The 19,637-nt window shown below is 40.9% G+C and overlaps 1 protein-coding gene across 1 annotated transcript in view; it reads right to left on the minus strand.

The window, feature by feature from the left end:
- The window catches only part of dos (daughter of sevenless), a 34,063-nt gene extending 16,178 nt beyond the window's left edge, over positions 1-17,885 (minus strand). Inside the window, exons 1-3 of the mRNA XM_068364870.1 lie at positions 17,605-17,885; positions 14,496-14,621; positions 7,886-9,607 (exon numbers count right to left, since the gene is read on the minus strand). Coding sequence (XP_068220971.1) covers positions 7,886-9,607; positions 14,496-14,621; positions 17,605-17,682 — 1,926 coding nt within the window. The 5' untranslated portion in view covers positions 17,683-17,885. The remainder of the gene's footprint in view (positions 1-7,885; positions 9,608-14,495; positions 14,622-17,604) is intronic.
- Positions 17,886-19,637: the final 1,752 nt, after the last annotated feature.

The following is a 19,637-nucleotide window of genomic DNA, read 5'->3' on the forward strand; positions in this document are numbered from 1 at the left end:
TAATGGCTAATGCAAATAGGGTTACACTTAGCACACTACTCTTGACAACTCCTTCCTGACATTTCCTCTCCGACAGAGTTTCACCCACTTTAACTTGAAAAAATCTATGTGAAATAAATGATTGAATGAAAAATGGTAGCTCTTCCTTGTACATACAGTAATGTTCTTAGAGCGGTGCGTTCCCTCCTCGCGTAAGTGGGAAAATATCAATCGGAGACAATTGCGGCAGATTGATCCTTCTACAGCAACCTCTCCTTCCTCAAGGTAGTAGTAGTAGCAATAGGCAATAATGTGTGTACGTAGGGCTATCCACTGTAGACTGATGGTGAGCATGAGCTAACAAATGAGTACGAACTAACAGGAGAGCACATGCAGAAAGATGAGTACACACAAATAGTACAGTGTGCGAACAATAGTATGAGTTTGTGTCAATAGAAGGGTGCACGCGGACAGAAAGAAGCTCTGAAACTGGTGGGTATGCACTACCATGTGATCCTGTATAAAAGTGTGTGCAAGTAGTTGAGGGCCTGCTCCTGTAGGAAAGTGCTCTAAGGGACATGCATAGGAGAGAGCTCATGGGTGGAAGCACATGATAGCATGTACTAACATGTGAGGGTTCATTCCTGTAAGAGCACGGACGCAAGTAGATAAGGGTGCGCAAACAATTAAGTAGTGCACACTGATGGAGATCATCTTCTATCCTCCTCACTGTAGGAGTGCATGTGCACACAGGAGAGAACTCTAGGGGGAACAGGTGAATATGTGCTCCCTGGTAACACTGTCTCTCCCACTTGTTAAGAAACTGTAGCAGTTACGTCTAAGCAAATCCTATTAATTGGTCTTCTCAGATCTCGCCCATAAAGGGGAAAAAAAAAGAGCTAACATACTGTACTCTCCAATAAATGAAAACAGAGTGGCTACTCAGTCTGGTGGCAGGGCCACCCACCACTAACTACCAACACCCAGTTATAAATTTTAATAGCAGAGTTCCAGCTATGCTGAAAGCATACCCTATTAAAGGACAGGAGTTTGTATTCATATATAGGAACAAATACAGAAAAGCCTCTGCTTTGGAGTTACCAATAAGAAGATGACACTATCAAAAACCGAGTTGATCTACCCCAGAAGCCAAACCAAATAACAGGTAGACTTCATACAGTACTATATCAATTTTGTAAGATATATTTATCATAATTAGAAAAGAAAAATAGATAGACAAAATCAAGTGTTTGATGTATTTGTCCATCCCAATTAATAAAAGTGAAAGGTGTCTAGCTTCAGCTCAAATTTCCTGAAAAAAGATGATCGTCGGAATGTCAGCCAGGCAAAGACCCACCCCACCTACTGTGGTGCCCAACTGAAGCAGGACCTTTCTGCTGTCCATGTGAAAAGTCTAACCCATTACTACTATTACTAGCCATGAGACAAACAAAACTAGATTTTTTCAAAGTATTTGTAAGAAAACAAACATTTTATGGAGTAACACTTCTATAGAGTAAAGAACCTGCACAGTGACTATATGGATAATAATATATTTTAATTATAAAATAAATTTTTGAATATACTTACCCGGTGAATATATAATAGCTGAGCCTCCGGCGGCTCGACAGAAAAACACACAAAAACTCGCGAGCGATCGCTATGAAGGTTGCGGGTGTGCCCACTAGCGCCAACTATCGGCCAGATACCGCATATACATGTAAACAGACCCAATTTTTCTCATCCCGCTGGGTCTCTATCGGGGAGGAAGGGGGGGCCTTTAATTTATATATTCACCGGGTAAGTATATTCAAAAATTTATTTTATAATTAAAATATCATTTTTAAATATTTAACTTAGCCGGTGAATATATAATAGCTGATTCACACCCATGGTGGTGGGTAGAGACCAGAGTTAATTAAGTTTACAGCGTATATGCTTAGAGTTTTTGACAGTTATATCATAACAAAACCCAAATATATAAAGGTACCTGGTAAGGAAGTTGACTTAGACGATTACTCTGCCTTATTAGTCTGTCTTCCTCACGAAGCCCAGCGATCCTCTTAGGATGCTGAAAGACTCCCAGGAGCTGAAGTATTAAGGGCTGCAACCCATACAACAGGACCTCATCAAACCCCTAATCTGGGCGCTCTCAAGAAATTACATTTGACCACCCGCCAAATCAAAAAAGGCTGCGAAAGGCTTCTTAGCCTTCCGTACAACCCAATTAAAAAAAACATTTCAAGAGCAGATTAAAAGGATATTGGAATTAAGGGAATGTAGTGGTAGAACCCTTACCCACTACTGCATTCGCTGTAACGAATGGACCCAGAGTGTAGCAGTCCTCGTAAAGAGTCTGGACATCTTTTAAGTAAAATGACGCGAATACCGATTTGCTTCTCCAAACGGTCGCGTCCATAATACTTTGCAGAGATTTATTTTGCTTAAAGGCCACGGAAGTTGCTATAGCTCTTATTTCGTGCGTCTTAACCTTAAGCAAGCATCGGTCTTTTTCATTCAAGTGAGAATGAGCCTCTCGTATTAAAAGACTGATAAAATATGACAAAGCATTCTTTGACATAGGCAATGATGGTTTCTTAACTGAGCACCATAATGCCTCAGATCCACCTCGTAAGGACTTAGTACGAGCTAAGTAGAACTTAAGAGTTCTAACTGGACACAGCACTCTTTCAAGTTCGTTGCTTACGATCTCTGACAGGCAAGGTATATCAAAAGACTTAGGCCAAGGACGAGAAGGCAGTTCATTTTTGGCCAGGAAACCAAGTTGAAGTGAACATGTGGCTTTTTCTGTAGAAAAGCCGATGTTCTTACTGAAGGCATGAATTTCACTGACCCTTATAGCCGAAGCCAAGCACACTAGGAAAAGCGTCTTGAGGGTGAGATCCTTCAGGGAGGCTGAATGTAATGGCTCAAACCTGTCTGACATGAGGAACCTTAGGACCACGTCTAAGTTCCATCCAGGAGTTGCCAAACGACGTTCCTTAGAGGTCTCGAAAGACTTAAGGAGATCTTGGAGATCTTAATTGTTGGAAAGATCTAAGCCTCTATGACTTAAGACCGAAGCCAACATGCTCCTGTAGCCCTAAATCGTGGGAGCTGAGAGGGAGCGAACATTTCTCAGATGTAAAAGAAAATCTCCTATTGGGCTAAAGAGGTACTGAAAGAGGACATAGATGCTGGCTTGCACCAATCTCGAAAGACTTCCCACTTCGACTGGTATACTCTGAAGGTAGAAGCTCTCCTAGCTCTCGCAATCGCACTGGCTGCCTCCTTCGAAAAGCCTCGAGCTCTTGAGAGTCTCTCGATAGTCTGAAGGCAGTCAGACGAAGCGCGGGGAGGCTTTGATGAACATTCTTTACGTGGGGCTGACGTAAAAGATCTACCCTTAGAGGAAGACTTCTTGGAATGTCTACCAGCCATTGAAGTACCTCGGTGAACCACTCTCTCGCGGGCCAGAGGGTAGCAACCAACGTCAACCCTGTCCCTTCGTGAGAGGCGAACTTCTGCAGTACCTTGTTGACTATCTTGAATGGTGGGAATGCATATAAGTCCAGAAGAGACCAATCCAGTAGTAACGCGTCTATGTGGATTGCTTCTGTATCTAGGACTGGAGAGCAATAGATTGGTAACCTTTTGGTCAACGAGGAGGCAAAGAGGTCTATGGTGGGTTGACCCCAAGTAGCCCAAAGACTCTTGCCCACGTCCTTGTGGAGGGTCCATTCCGTGGGTATCACCTGACCCCTCCGACTGAGACAGTCTGCCAAGACGTTCAAGTCCCCCTGGATGAATCTCGTCAACAGGGAGATGCCTCGATTTCTTGACCATATGAGAAGGTCCCTTGCGATCTCGAGCAGCGTGAAGGAGTGTGTGCCTCCTTGCTTGGAGATGTACGCCAAAGCTGTGGTGTTGTCTGAGTTGACCTCTACCACTTAGTTTCGAAGAAAGCTTTCGAATTTCATCAAGGCCAAGTGGACTGCTAATAGCTCCTTGCCGTTGATGTGCATGCTCTTCTGACTTGAGGTCCACAGACCCGAGCATTCCCGACCGTCCAGGGTCGCACCCCAACCCAAATCCGACGCGTCTGAGAACAACACGTGGTTTGGGTTCTTGACTGCTAGGGATAGTCCCTCTCTCAGACTGATATTGCTGTCCCACCATTTCAGGCATGCCTTTACTGGTTCGGAGACTGGGAATGATACTGTCTCTAACGTCTTGTCCTAGTTCCAGTGAGAGGCTAGATGGAACTGGAGAGGCAGAAGGTGTAGTCTCCCTAGTGAGACAAACTGCTCCAGGGATGAGAAAGTCCCTACGAGACTGTTCCAACTCCTGACTGAACAAACGTTCTCTTTTCAGCATTAGTTGGACTTCGAGCAGGGCTTGTTCTATTCGGGTGGCAGACGGAAAAGCCCGAAAAAACTGGACTGCGAATCTCCATCCCCAAATATAGAATAATCTGGGATGGGATCAGTTGGGACTTTTAGGTTGACCAAAAGTCCCAACTCCCTGGCCAGACTCAACGTCCAATGTAGATCCTGCAGACAGCGAAGACTGGACGATGCTCTGAGAAGCCAGTCGTCCAAGTACAGGGAGGCTCGGATTCCCGATAGATGGAGGGATTTTGCCACATTCCTCATGAGCCTCGTAAACACGAGAGGAGCAGGACTGAGGTCAAAGCACAGGGCTCGAAACTGGTACCCCACATTCCTGTAAACAAACCTCAGAAACGGTTGGGAATCCGGGTGTATAGGAATGTGGAAGTATGCCTCCTGAAGGTCGAGAGAGACCATCCAGTCGCCTTCCATTAATGCTGTCAAGACAGCCTGGTAGACTTCATCGTGAAGTTTGTCTTGACAAAGAACACATTGAGCGCACTTACCTCTTACGTACTCCTGCAGTGAACATGGCTGCCAGATCATTGGAGCCATCCCAGAGGGACTTGTTCCTGCAGAGAACGTGGCTGTCAGATTATTGGAGCCATCCCTGATAGCCTTGTTTATGCATGACATAATTGTACAGCAAAACTCAAATGCTCGAAAAAAAAACTCCTAACAGGAGATGGTCTAGCTCTGAAGTCGACCATAAAATCTTGGAGCGTCTCATGGCCAGGCGCCAGGGAGAGTCTATGAGGTTTGAGAAGTCTATCTGGGCAGAGGCAGGAACTCCCAAGCCGAGAACTTCTCCCGTGTCATATCAGACTCTCGCTCTATAAGCCAGCTTAAAAGTAGGGAAAGCAAAGGCTGTCTCCCCCAAACTCCTCCTGGTGATTAACCAGTCGCCTAGCAAACGTAAAGCTCTCTTAGAAGAGCGAGAGAGCACTAGCTTAGAAAACAACGGCTTCGAAGTAGCTAGGCCTAGTGTAAACTCTGACGTTTAGGCGAACGAGGAGCAGCAGTTACAAAAAGATCCGGACAAAGATCCTTAAAAATCAGCATGATTTATTTAAAGTCCATAGAGGGCTGAGCAGCTTTAGGCTCCTCTCCGTCTGACAGAGTCCTCAAGGGAATATCAGTAGGAGGGGGATCAGCAACTTCCTCATCTGAAGGAACCTTGTCCGACAATTGCCGAGTCTCAAGCAAGGGAGAGACCTGCCGTGGTGGCAATGCTTGACAAGCAGAGTCCACACGCAAAGGAGCAACAGTAGCAGTCAAGGACGCTATGTCATGTAACTGCTTAAAGGACTGACCAGCAACAACAACAGGTGCGGGAGGATGCTCGACGTCAACTCGAGACTGCCTTGACTGCTTAGACTGAGCAGTCAAAACAACTCTTGACTGCGGTGCTTGACGCTCAACGTCAAAACAAGTCAACTATGCTGGTTGGTGAACGTCCTGAACGTCAACAAGAGCAAGCGGCAGCGGCTGAACGTCCACAAGCGGCTGAGAGTCAACACGGGACTGCATCGAGTGAGGCTCTACAAAACACGATTGACGTGACTTTGTAACGTCAATGTCAACAGGACGAGCAAAGGCTCGTTTGGGCGGCTGACGGCCAGGATCTCGATCAGCTAAGCGGCGAGGATCATCGTGAACCTGCTCAACAGAATAGTCCTCCATAAGAGAGGCAAGCTTATTCTGCATGTCTTGCCGTACAACCCATTTAGGATCAACGGGAATGGTTGCGGTAAGAGACGAGGGTAACGTCTGACTGCAAAACCTTGCCTACAATAAGACTCTCGGAGCCTGTGTTACGCTTTTGTTTAGGCGGCGAGCAGTCTTCCGATGACTGCATAGGGTCAGAGCTGTCCCAATGGCTACAACCAGGACGCTGGACCTATCCTGAAAGGACTGACTTTCGCTTAAAGGGCCTCGAAACCTTGCTCCACGGTTTCTTACGCGAAAAGCCTTCGGATGACGAGGAGAAAATCGTCTCGCTCGTCTTATGGTAGGGGCGGTCTTGGTGAGACACGCCTGAAACCATAGAGGGAACGTCTGTTCGCTGATCAAGGCCTCTCGAAACCCATAAGTCGTACGACATTACTTCTCCCCTGGGCTTGGGAGCACAGGCACGAACAGACGAACCCTCGGTCGCAACACTGATAACACTTTGCGCAATTATCACTTTATCACTACGATTTTCTGTTTTGCACTTACTTCACTGAAATCGAATTTTTCAACAATTCACATTAAAACTGAGTTCTACCTGAAGCACGCAATTCTACCCTCATCAAAAGGTTATAATTCCGAAATAAGTCGTATAATGTAAGCACATTAATACAAGCAAAAAACAGTAAACATATTAAGATAAAAAGATCAGTGGCTGGGAAGGAGACTAAACACTAGTTCATTCAAAACTACGTTTTCAATCTCTCACCGTACAGTGCCTTGGGACGAGAATAAAAACTAAAAACGTTTTATCCTTTCTCCCCGTACCGAGACTAGGGACGAGAGTAAAAAACTGACTCGAGAACAACGTTACTCGCTTGGGACGAGAATAAAGATCGGAACGTTCTCTCTTCCTCTCTCTCTCTCCGTCTCTCTCTCTCTCTCTTGATTTCGCACCGAAGAGAAAAGCCCACTTACCTTTCGTCAATAAACAGGTTATTTGACCAAAGGAAAAAACTGAAAGGTTTTTCAATTAACAAGTTCCTTTAAAATAGTATTTAAAACATTTAAATTTGAAAGAAGAATGAACAAAACGTCAGAATCGATTTACTCTTTCTGCAAAGTGAAACCGTGATTCTCTCTCTCTCTATCGTAACGATAGAGCGCAAACTGCGTAGCATAAATAAACTAAACGTTAGTTCATCTTTGAAACAGTACGAAGACTATTCAAAGAAAATCTTTCATAACATATCTACTAAAAAATATTCATTTAATAAGTTTTAAATCATTTGCTCTGTAAAAGTTATTTACGATTGAAAGGGCTCAACGTTGTTTAACTTCGGTTTCCAAGTTAGGACCGCCTACTCTCGGATTAGGAGAGGAATAGGTAAGGTCGCATATAAACAAAACATTAAAATTTATCTTGATGTTTATTATAAATGGAAAGCTAATCGAAGAGGCCTAATAAAGGCGGTTGAGATATAAAATATATAGAGGAAAATCTATAATTAACAACAACAATTTATAACGTGATAAGATAATTGCTAAAAGCCTAAAACACAGGTTAACAGCGAGTAATGGTACGTCTTGTCGATCAGACCGACAGAGAAAAATTGGGTCTGTTTACATGTATATGCGGTATCTGGCCGATAGTTGGCGCTAGTGGGCACACCCGCAACCTTCATAGTGATCGCTCGCGAGTTTTTGTGTGTTTTTCTGTCGAGCCGCCGGAGGCTCAGCTATTATATATTCACCGGCTAAGTTAAATATTTAAAAACAGTACTACAAACACATACCTGTTTATCTTGTGTATCCTCTGGAGGAAAAGATTTTACATAACATACCTGTTCATCTTGTGTAGAGTTCCTTCTACTACTTGGGTTTGACGTTCTCTCCGGCTCATCTCCACTTTCGTTGTTAAGACGACCATTACCCAAGCTTATTGGTGTGGGTGAAGGAGCAGCCCTAATACGTTGATCATGTTTTTTATAACGAAGAGGCGCAGGATCCAATACAATACTTTTAATAGCAGGCTGCTCAGGAGGCATCTTCATTGGTTTCAAATTTCTATCTACAGCAGGTGGTGCTGATCTTGGTGGCAAAGGTGAACCACCTACAGCCCCTAAGGCATCCTTAGAAGACCCACCAGCAGAGGGAGGTGGTGACAACTCTGATGAACTTAGGTTTCCCCCATCAGCAACTTTCCTGGGTTTTAAGCCCCGGTCAATTGCTGGAGGATGAATTGGACTAATGTTAGCTTGAGGAATATTGGAATAAAGTCCTGCAGGTGATATTCGTGGATCAAAGTCCTGTTTATCATGAGTGTCATGGGACCTCATATCATACGAAAAGAATTGGTTTTGAACTGGGACAGCAGTGAAATTATTATGACAAATTCTCTGTTTCGATCTTTCCGCTGCTTGAGGACTTAAAGTCTCTGTATGTGGCTGTGACCTCACCACCAAAACCTGGCCCTCGTCTACCAAATCACTTGGAGTCGGAGGAACAGAACTGCTTACCGAGACAGGCGAGGGTTCTGGATCTGAAACGCCTAAAGCAGTTTCATACGAAGCTAAATGGATGCCAGTTCCATTCTTCACTTTGTCATTTGAGCTATTTCTACGTACAAGATTAGTTTTCACAATTGTGTCTAAATTTTGGTAAAGCTGTTGTGGATTTTCAGTTAGATGAGGAGGTTTTGGTGGACGAGGAGGAGCAACAAATGGAGGTGCACCTTGTTGCTGTTGTAGCTCATCTGACAGTGTGAGACTTCGCACTTCATTGCTCATAGTAGCAGGTGGACCTCCTACAGCACCACCTTGGCCATCCTTAGGAAGAGTATGACTGATTCCTCCTACTGGTCTCATGTTATCACTGAAAAACTTTGCTTCCGCTTTAGGAGGCGTCAGAACCCATTCATCTTCACTAAAGACACTGCTCCCTTCTGTCCCCAAGGGAGACTGCACACTTAGTGTATCTTCAGAAGTAGTTCCAGAAGGCCTAAATTGCCTCTGTAAATCATAAGCCTCCCTTGGTATGGCCCCAGTACTTGCATTTGGAGCTAAACTTGAAGAGGACGGTTGACTGTCGGTACATAAAATAGGTGCAGAGGGTGCCATTTCATTAGGTATACTGGAGCGATGGCTGTCGGAGCCGTGTGACGAGAGGTTAATATCATCTGTAAATGGGAAGTTTGATCCTGTTATTGGTGTTCTTTTCCCAGTTATACATTCGCTTATTGGTATGTAAGGACCAGATATGGATGAAGGAGACAGAGGCGGAGAATCTAACTGGACATGATGATCCGAAGGTAAACCATGTAGGGGTGCTGGAGGTGTAGCAGGAAGTGTGTTGGAGGCTGTAGGCAAATGTTCCAAAGATGGCATAGGATATTCATCATCTTGCGAATATACCTTGAGGCCACATACTTGACACACACAGTCAACCCATTTGTTCATTTCTTGTTCTGTTTCTGCACATAAATAATAAATCCTCTTAGGTGTCTTTATATCAAACATGAACTTGTAATCTGATTTTCGATTTGCAAACGTCAAACCAGCATCAACCTGCAAGAATTAAATTGCTAAGAATCTTCACATTAACCTTATTAAAAATGTACCAAGACAAAAAATTTAAAATAATTTTCATGCTTAATTAACAATGTCCTCTTACATTTGCTATCATAATAGAAAAACCAATGAATCGCTGATTATAAGATAAAATGACAGTTGTAATACAGTTGTAATACCCAACAAGGGAAAACTTTCAGGTAAAAAAAAAATTATTTTCAAACAGTGGGCAAACTAGAAAAGTATATTTCCTAGAGGCGATGAACGGTATACATTCACATCAAAGAAAGAAATAAAGAGGTCTGAGCTATGAAATAAAAAAAAGCTTTAAACTATTATGCTATAAATATTAAACATTCGTTAATACATATGCAGCCAATTCCTAAAATATTCACCTAATCTTTTTACAAGACTAGAGATCACTGACAAGTTGGTATTTGGTGGATTCAACCTAATTTACATCTATAAAACCAGTATCTGACTTACAAATGGATTCCCTTGTGCCGACCATTACATAAAGTTCTCAGTAATAGAATGAGGACCAGTTTAAGTTCTGGGGTACAGTATTCTGCACAATAAAATGAGGTACATTACAGGTCGGGAGCGGGAAAGCAATGTCCCTCTGCGTGCTCTCTAAGCAATTACTTCAAATGCAGCTGAGACTTTCTAAAGGGTAGATGATAGCGGGAAAATATGATTAAAAGACTCAGGTTTGTATAGTTAGGAAAAATACAAATTACCTCCATTTGTCATTTGTTCCAACACACAGATACAAATCTTCGTCCTTTACATAGGAGACTCGTCCTCAGGTGGGAGGAAGGCTCCTTCCACATAGCTGAAAACTTATCCCAGGCTGCAGAGCTATAGTTCCTTTACACATTGTGGTTTGATAATACCAGCAGGTCCATGGTCTGTGCACCAAAGGATGCAGAACAGAAAATCTCTGTTGTAACAAGGAATATCAATGGATTTGTCTGGTTCCAACCTTGAGACGTCCATATACGCACGGGTCTGCCTGGTTACAACAAAATCCCCTTGTAAGGAGTGTGGGGAATGACACTTCTATACCATGTACTGTAATAGAAAAACTTCAAGTAAAGTGGGGCCTGCCTGCAAACAAATCTATTCTAGCTAGAAGTGTTTCCGATGCTGTGTTCCCATAGAGGGGAAGAAGAAAGCGAAAAGAGAGTGCTAGTCAATCTTCATTTTCATCTAACACATAACCCTCATCCTCGACCCAATGTTAAAAGGTCCTGTGAAAGGAGCCAAGGGAGCTACCTACACCACCTGCTGTGTAGCTACTACAGGTCCAAGCAAAAAGGTGTCTATGGACCTGTGAGTCGATTCCTGTAGGTAATGGTCAGTAAACATCCTTTGATGTTTACACACACTTGCCTGAAGCACCTGCACCAGAGATTCTTACGGAATGACAGGGTCCTAGATACTCCCCTGGCATCATAAGTTTAAACACTCCTGAAGCAGGAGGCAAGGATGGCAAATGGGTACAGTCAGTGACTTCCCCCAGCCAAGAGAGGATCACATTTAGTTACCTTCTACTTCATTCTCTTTGTGTTGATAAAGAAGAGCTGCAGGTGAGGTTGAGTTGTTTGTATATGTTAAAGGTAGTGGTCAGGAACTCATAAAACTCAAAAGCTGCAGATCAAGACTGTCGATTACCCCTCTAAGGTTCGCGATCTCAGATGAAAAACTCTGGAATTGAGAACTAACGGTTTTAGCTAGAAGATCCTGGACGAAGGGAGAATGAGACCTGTTACCAGCATTCGGTATGAGCAACGCTAAAGTAGAGCCCATGAAGCTTGTTAACTCACTTGTTAGAGGCTAAGACGAGCAAGAAACCCGTCTGAGAAGTTCCCTGTCCGAGGTAAGCCTCGACAGTTCAAAGATCTTATTAACGTCAGAAGGTGTTGGTCTCCCCTCTCTCGGAGGATAGGACTGTTCAAACTCTGTACGAGCATTGAGAGCTCTGTCAAAGCAGCAATATCTGCTCCTTTCAGTCTAAAGATCTGACATGAAGGCTGAGTGATGGCCCCTCACCGCCAATACCGAGAAGAGCTTTTCTCTTCAGAGGTAAAGTAAAAATTTGGCTAACCATGACATAGAGGGTCTGAGAGACAAAAGTTCTTTTCCCCAACCTCAGAAGATGGTCCACTTAGTTTGACACACATTAATTGATAATTCCCAGAATTATCCTGACATCTCTCCTTAACTTCACATGAAAAATCTATCCATTAAAGGAGATGCTGGATAACCTCCACATGTGAAGCCGAAGTGATTCCACCAAGTTCCTTATTTCCTTTCATCTATAGGCTATTTTCCCTGTTGGAGCTCTCGGACTTATAGCATTCTGCTTTTCCAACTAGGGTTGTAGCTTAGGAAGTAATAATAATTAAGGTTGCAGCTTGTGATCGTGCACCTGTGTAATGGTGTGCCAACACCTAGTACCATACCAGGTACCGTATTGCTCTAATGGGAGAGCGAACTAGAGAGATGGAGTAACCGTAAGAGCGAGTGATCGCTAACAGGTTAGCGATAACGAACAAACAAGAAAAGAGGTAACGCTCCAAACAATGCTTGCCTAGCAAGCATACGGGGGAGCGTTCTAACGATGCTCGCATAATGGTGTCGTCACAAAGGGTGCTTGCTACTGAGAAATAAGAGTGATTTCATTGCAAAAGGTGAACACAGTTGTGAAGACTTATATGAAACTCCTACCGATCGGTAAGAGCAGCATTGTTTCCTTCAGTCTGTATGAAGTCAGCTGACTGACTACATTCCTGAAATGGAGGGAATTTGAGGTACAGTACAAACAAAAGCTCATACAAAAGATTGCCTCTATGCAGAAAGCGTAATATAAAAGCTGAATGCATGTAAAATTGAGCCCCAATGAGCCTCTTCATCATTCTGGGAATGGAAGTGCTTCAAATGAGCACGCCTGATATCCTTGCTGTCTTTGTAATAATCGAACGCACGAGAGTAATAGTGCACACCTTTAGGACGTAAGAAATATATCTCTCATTGGGGAGAACACACGAACGTACTCGTGCACACAAATCCAAGCCGTTAGGAATATTACAAATTTCAAAAGTATTTTGTATTTTCCTTAAATACACACTAAGTATCTCCCTTTGAGGAAAGCAATCAGGTTTGGATCCTGAGTCATGATCTCCTGAAAAGCTCACGAATTCTTTTCAGGTATACAAGAAGATCTGCTCTCCGGTACCAACCAAAGGTTTAACTTTCTTTGAGGTGTAAGCCTTCCCAGAAAGAGGAAAATGGGTTAGATGGAAACCTCCTATCCCCCAAGGCATAAAGAGACTCGGGATCTGAATAGAATCAGTTTGTTTCTAGGATAATTGAGTATGTTCCCTACAGAGAACTCTTCCACTCCGAGTAAAGAGAAAGAGCGTGAGGTCAACTCATTACATCAGGGACAATTTTCAATTATAAGCGAAAAAACTACTCTAGGTGATCTCGACCTTCGATGAGATCAAGGATGAGGATCATCCCGAGAGTAACTGGGCATCAGGAGTCACGAATCTAGTAGCCAGGGAGGTTTACTGGACAGACTTGCCTGTCATAATTATGCATGTGGGCCGATGAGCACAAGCTTGAAGGCACGAGTTCTAGCTCTCACAGGCGTAAGTCTCCCCTACATCCTGGACATGCTTGCTGGAGAGGTACATCTTGGTCTTATGAGGTGGTCAAGAGTGATGCACATAATGGTGAGGTATTGTGACCCACCTGTTCTAAACTCCTAACCGGGTGAGCGCATACCAGAGGTCTAGTAAGGATAGGTTAATCACCCTAATCATTCAGGTGTATGTGTGGCCATGCCAGCAAGTGTGAAGAATGTCATAACCACACCCCTTAGAGCTAGCATGCTCAGGTGAGAACACGCATTCACATCTGAGCACACACATTGTGTGTGTTGAGAGACATGTTATTCATAAACACAGGGACCCTTCATTGGGCTTTATGTCCCATAGGGAAGTGAGTGGGAGATATGCTATCATTAAGTATGTCTCCTCCACAAGGGTAAGCGGGCTCATTAGTTAAGCATGCTCAAGTTCACTAAGAAGTGAGCCGATCGCAGACAAAGCCCAGGGATCAATGTTCCAATCCAGTTGGGGAACGATTCAACAGCGCTCGCTTGAAGTATATTGCTTGCAAGCGTGTATCCAAAGGATATTGTATTCTTTCAGGTAAAAGATTGTTCTTCCCAATAGCGTTTCCTTCCGACTTCAGTGAAGTCGGACTCAAGGGCAGCATATTGACCAGCTGTTCGAGTCATGGACGACATGCTACCATTAATCATGTCTCAGTTCAAAGGACAAAGTTCTTAAGATGTTTTAGCATCACCAAAGGGAACAAGTGTCCAAGAGTAAAGAATAAAATAAACAGGAAAGTGAATAATCGCCAAAATCTCCAGCCTGTGGAAGAATATCTAGTCTCAGTGACAGCTGCTATCAAAATGACTGCTCAGTGAGCAGTAGGTGCCTGTTTACACTTCGTTATAAAAGTTCTACCTGCCGCGTTCTCCAGCTTCGCTGTTATCTCTACTACATAAAGGACGAAGGTTTGTATTGTAGCTAAACCAATTTTTAAAGTAATTATGCTAATAATATGCCTAACATTTACCTATCAAAATTTTTAATCACTAATCCAACATTTGGTTTGTCCATCATAATTAGACACTAGTACATAAATGAGAGAGAAGGATTTGCAATCAGTTTAGACAAAAATTTGCAAAACTACTGAATTCTCAGCAGACCTAACTTTGTATCTAAAAATTCTTGAGATAAATGTACAGTGGTTCATATCAACTCTTAATACAAAAGCATAGAATATCAACTAAACTACATACCTGATCACATTGGTCAAGGTCAATTTTTCCCTTCAACTTTCGACATGTTTTGTCTGTATAGTATTCTAAAAAGTATTGACCCGGAAGTTCTCCTGACTTTAAGACAAACCATCTCCTTCGCCACTTCTGGAAAAAAAAAATCAATTTAATGCCACCAAAAATAATACATTATTATTTTTATAAAGTCTTTAACATCAAAAAACAATTTCAACGTGTGATACCCAGGTGTAAAGACTATTATTATTTTCATTACTTGCTAAGTTACAATCCTAGTTGAAAAAGCATAATGCTATAAGGCTAAGGGCTCCAACAGGGAAAATAGTCTAGTGAGGAAAGGAAATATGGAAATGAAATAAACCACCAAATTAAAATAAAATATTTTAATAACAGTAACAATACAGTATTAAAATAAATCTTTCAGATATAAACTATAAAAACTTTTTAAAAAAACATGAGGAAGAGAAATAGAATAGTGTGCCCAAGTGTACCCTCAAGTAAGAGAACTCTATCCCAAGACAGTGAAAGACCATGGTACAGAGGCTATGGCACTACCCAAGAGTAGAGAAAGACGGTTTGATTTTGGAGCGTCGTCCTAGAACTGCTTACATAGCTAAAGTCTCTTCCCTACCTTTACCAAGAGGAAAGTAGCCACTGAACGATTACAGTGCAGTAGTTAACCCCTTGTTCAGCAAATATTTTCAGTACTAAATCAGAGCTGATTAAAAGCACCATTGTTTTGGTACAATTTTCCGCAATATGTCTTCACTTATTGCTGGAGCCATACTTTGGAAAAATATCAATAAAATCCATAGGGTTTTTGCTTTATTTATACCTTCTATCAAAATGTTATCAGAGCTGATGATGTTTTAGGGAGTTTATGGGCTTAACTTTTACAACACGACTGCTACGTGCTGACAAAGAAGCTGAACATTTCAATAAGTAGCGTAAATGTTTTGTTCACCCGCAATATCTTCCAAACATATCTAGTTGGTAAACTATATGAATTGCAAATAAAATATTTACGTACAATAATACGCGCAGCCCTATTGATTTTTAAATAAAATTCATTTCAGTACCAGAGACCTACTCTAGTGCATATGGCCTTTACATTGACAAGACCTGGCCGTTTTAACCACATAACAAATATTGTACTGTATAGATACAGTAATGTGGGCTATTCACATACTGTACTGTACAGTACTTACCGATAAAATATTTTTTCATATTCAATAATCTTTCGTATATATCATAATTATTCTACTTATAAATTTCCCGGTTTATATTTTCCCTTTAGTGTTGTGCTGAAACTTTGGTCTTATGTTCAATGGACTGCATAGGATGGGTATGATCCACAGTCAGTGCTTATAAAGTATGAAAGAATTTCACATTTAAACCTTTTACAATTGTATTTACCATTATGCCGAGAAGAGTAGCTTAAAACATATAAAGGTTATAAGATTACTAAACCTGTGCTGAAAATTACAACTTCAACACACACACACAAATTAATCGATTCATAACTTGCATAAAAATTCAAATTCATGAAAGATATACGTACTCTAAAATGTTGTTAGGCTATTCTGTTTTCAGTGAAAGGCTGGAACAGGGAACCAAGTTTGACAAGAAAAGTCAAAAGAAATATGGTCCTCCCTGCTCAAGGGGCACTGTATCAATTCAAGGGCCACTGTATCAATGTGCACAGCAAGGACTTAGCAAGTATATGGGAGACCAACGAATTCAGACTCTATTGAATTCGTCATATCACTTCTCATGCTGAAATACATTGGACACACGACAACACATTGCCAAGAACCAACACTAGTACCGGAGTCAAGGCCATCTGATTGCTAATATACGCTCAACAAGAAAAATCTTTTTAATTCGTCGATGAACGCGTTAGGACGTTCTTTTTCTGCACACTCCTAGGTCAGGAATCCTACACAACCTTTAAGTTAAGTATAGTCAACCTTTAAGTCAAGTACAATTGTTTAACTTTCAATTTTGTAATTAGTACTGTATGTATATTAAAACACTCAAAAAATAAGTGAAAGACTGCATATCAGTCCTTTTTTGTGGAGTGAGAGCTTATTGTCCAATCGCAAGACTACATAATACAAAGCTCAGGAACCTGCAGTTGACATGACAGGCTTAACGTTGTGGCAACAAAATTTGCCAGGTGTATCATGTAATGTACAGAAAATCTGGAGCCTTTGTATAACGATGGACCAAATCTCACGCATGTATAGAACCTAAATTTCCCGGGTTTTATTGTAGTGTATTACAGGGCATTTACCATTTCCCGACCTAACCTATCATAACCTTCAATCCACGTCCTCGCCTATTCACCTAATGGGGGGTAGCTAACGTCCCTCTGCGACTCCCCTTGGACTGTTGTGTTCTTTGTAATAGGGTTGAAAATAAGGGAGTTATGGGGCATGGCCATCATCATCCATACAACCCAAGAATCAGTAAAATACTTCTTTCATCTAATTCTGTTGCCTAGACAAGTAATTGCACACTATGAAAAATCATTCTAACATTACTGTAAGGAGCAACATTAAATATTACTTGTTCTGTTTATTTTAAAATTTGGCAATTTCTTGAATTGTGGTTAGTAAATTGTAAAAGATAGCATACAAAGGTCAAATTACATGTTTATATCCCGACAAATATCCAAAACTAGCATTAAAGAAGAAATCTCATTCAACTAACCTAATCTAGGATCTAGCCCAATTCTATCATCTGTTATACAACAACTGGAATAAATATGGTTTATGAAAAGCTCCCCCTAATAAAATTTCACAGGAGAAAAGCTCAGTGATACAAAATATTTCCCTTCAAATTCGGTACACATGACTCAGAGGGAGATTAAATCCTCAGACCTTCAACATAAGGGGGGCCTGGGGAAGAGTACTACGGGGTACAGCCTTATCACTCCCCGTTCAGGACATTTGATAAGGAATTATTCGACAACGACCCATCGAAATTAAACCCTAAAAAGAACTCTATAGTTCCTTAAACAACCTTAAGTTACTCTCAGGACAGGAAACCCGTTATAAGATTATATATTTAAGGTTTTGTGCCCATACCCATTTCACTTGACACTTACTGCCCTCCAAAGACGTTTCGGTGGAGGGGACTTCTCCAGAAATCCCTCGTGAACAACCTCCATACTGCCGTGCACCATCGCCTTACGCTACTATTCGAACACAGCATAGTATCCGCAATTGATGCCGGGAACAAGCGCACACACTATTATTCACTATCACGAACACTCGAGGGCCATAATCATTGCTTTTGCTCTCTCGGGTTGAGGCCTCCCACCCAGCCAGTTGTTGCTACCGGTAAATTCCACCTCGCAGGGTAAGTAGTGCCATCGCTCTGAGTGGCGGTTCTTCTAGTGGTTACGCGTTCAACTGACTTAATGTTACAATGTTGGTGTTGTAATTATTATTATTATTATTATTATTATTATTATTATTATTATTATTATTATTATTATTATTATTATTATTATTATTAGCTAAGCTACAGCCCTAGTTGGAAAAGCAAGATACTAGAAGCCCAAACGCTCAATGGAGAAAAATAGACCAGTGGGAAAAGGAAGTAATAAAACTACAAGAACATGTCTCAATTATTATTATTATTATTATTATTATTATTATTATTATTATTATTATTATTATTATTAGCTAAGCTACAGCCCTAGTTGGAAAAGCAAGATGCTATAAGCCCAAACGCTCAATAGAGAAAAATAGACCAGTGGGGAAAGGAAGTAATAAAACTACAAGAACATGGCTCAATTATTATTATTATTATTATTATTATTATCATTATTAGCTAAGCTACAACCTTGGTTGATAAAGCAAGATGCAATAGGCCCAAGAGCTCCAACAAGGAAAAATAGCCCAGTGAGGAAAGGATATAAGGAAACTAACCACCAGAGAATTAATGAACATGGCTATGGTTATCACCTATTATTATTATTATTATTATTATTATTATTATTATTATTATTATTATTATTAGCTAGCTAGCTAAGCTACTCGAAAAAGCAGGATGCTATTAAGTCCAAGGGCTCCAATAGGGGAAAATAACCCAGCGAGGAAAGGAGATAAGGAAACTACAAGAAAAGTAATGAACATGGCTATGGTTGTTGATGATTCATTAAATCATCTGATTTGTACCTTATTCGCTCATTGATCGAATGACATTTAACGTCGCTGCTGTAGCCATGGCTATGGATATGTAGGCCTAATGGTAAGATTAGTTTAATTATTCATGCATTGATCAATTCCTACAAACGTTGCAATGGCTATGGTTATGTATAATCATTATGTGATCTGTTCATATCTAAATTTAAAGTCTCTTCATTCACCAAATTATTATTATTATTATTATTATTATTATTATTATTATTATTATTATTATTATTATTGATATGCATACAGTTAATTCTAATAGTCAAGCCTTCTCCATCATGAGGCTCAATACTACACAGTATTCTAGAAGTTTTATTCCAGCTGTGACCGAGTTGTGGTAGAATGATCTTCCTAATCGAGTATTTGAATCGGTTGAACTTCAAAAGTTCAAACTTGCAGCAAATGTTTTATGTTGAACGAGCTGATATAAGTCTTTTTTTATAGTTTATATATGAAATATCTGTTTTAATGTTGTTACTGTCTTTTTAGATATTTTATTTTAATTGTTCATTATTTTTCATATCGATTATTTGTTTCCTTATTTCCTTTCCTCACTGGGCTATTTTTCCCCGTTGGAGCCGTTGGGCTTAGCCTATAGCATCTTTCTTTTCCAACTAGGGTAATAATAATAATAATAATAATAATAATAATAATAATAAAAATAATAATAATAATAATAATAATAATAATAATTGGCTCCGATTACCCTAGCTGTCGATCACGGTAACAAGCTGATCATACGTTCAAAGACTATTAGGAATTAGAAAATTAAAGGAAACTTCGTCATTATATTTTCAAAAAATATAAGTTGACGTGACTTTTTAAAAGTTACTTTGACTTCAAAAACTCGCTTTGAAAATTTTGGATTTTAACTTACAAAATGGAACTTAACTGGCCGTTCGCCCAGTCTTTTTCGGAATACTTACTTAGTTTTCCTTTA

Source organism: Palaemon carinicauda, chromosome 42, assembly GCF_036898095.1.
Source record: "Palaemon carinicauda isolate YSFRI2023 chromosome 42, ASM3689809v2, whole genome shotgun sequence".
NCBI lineage: Eukaryota > Metazoa > Arthropoda > Malacostraca > Decapoda > Palaemonidae > Palaemon > Palaemon carinicauda.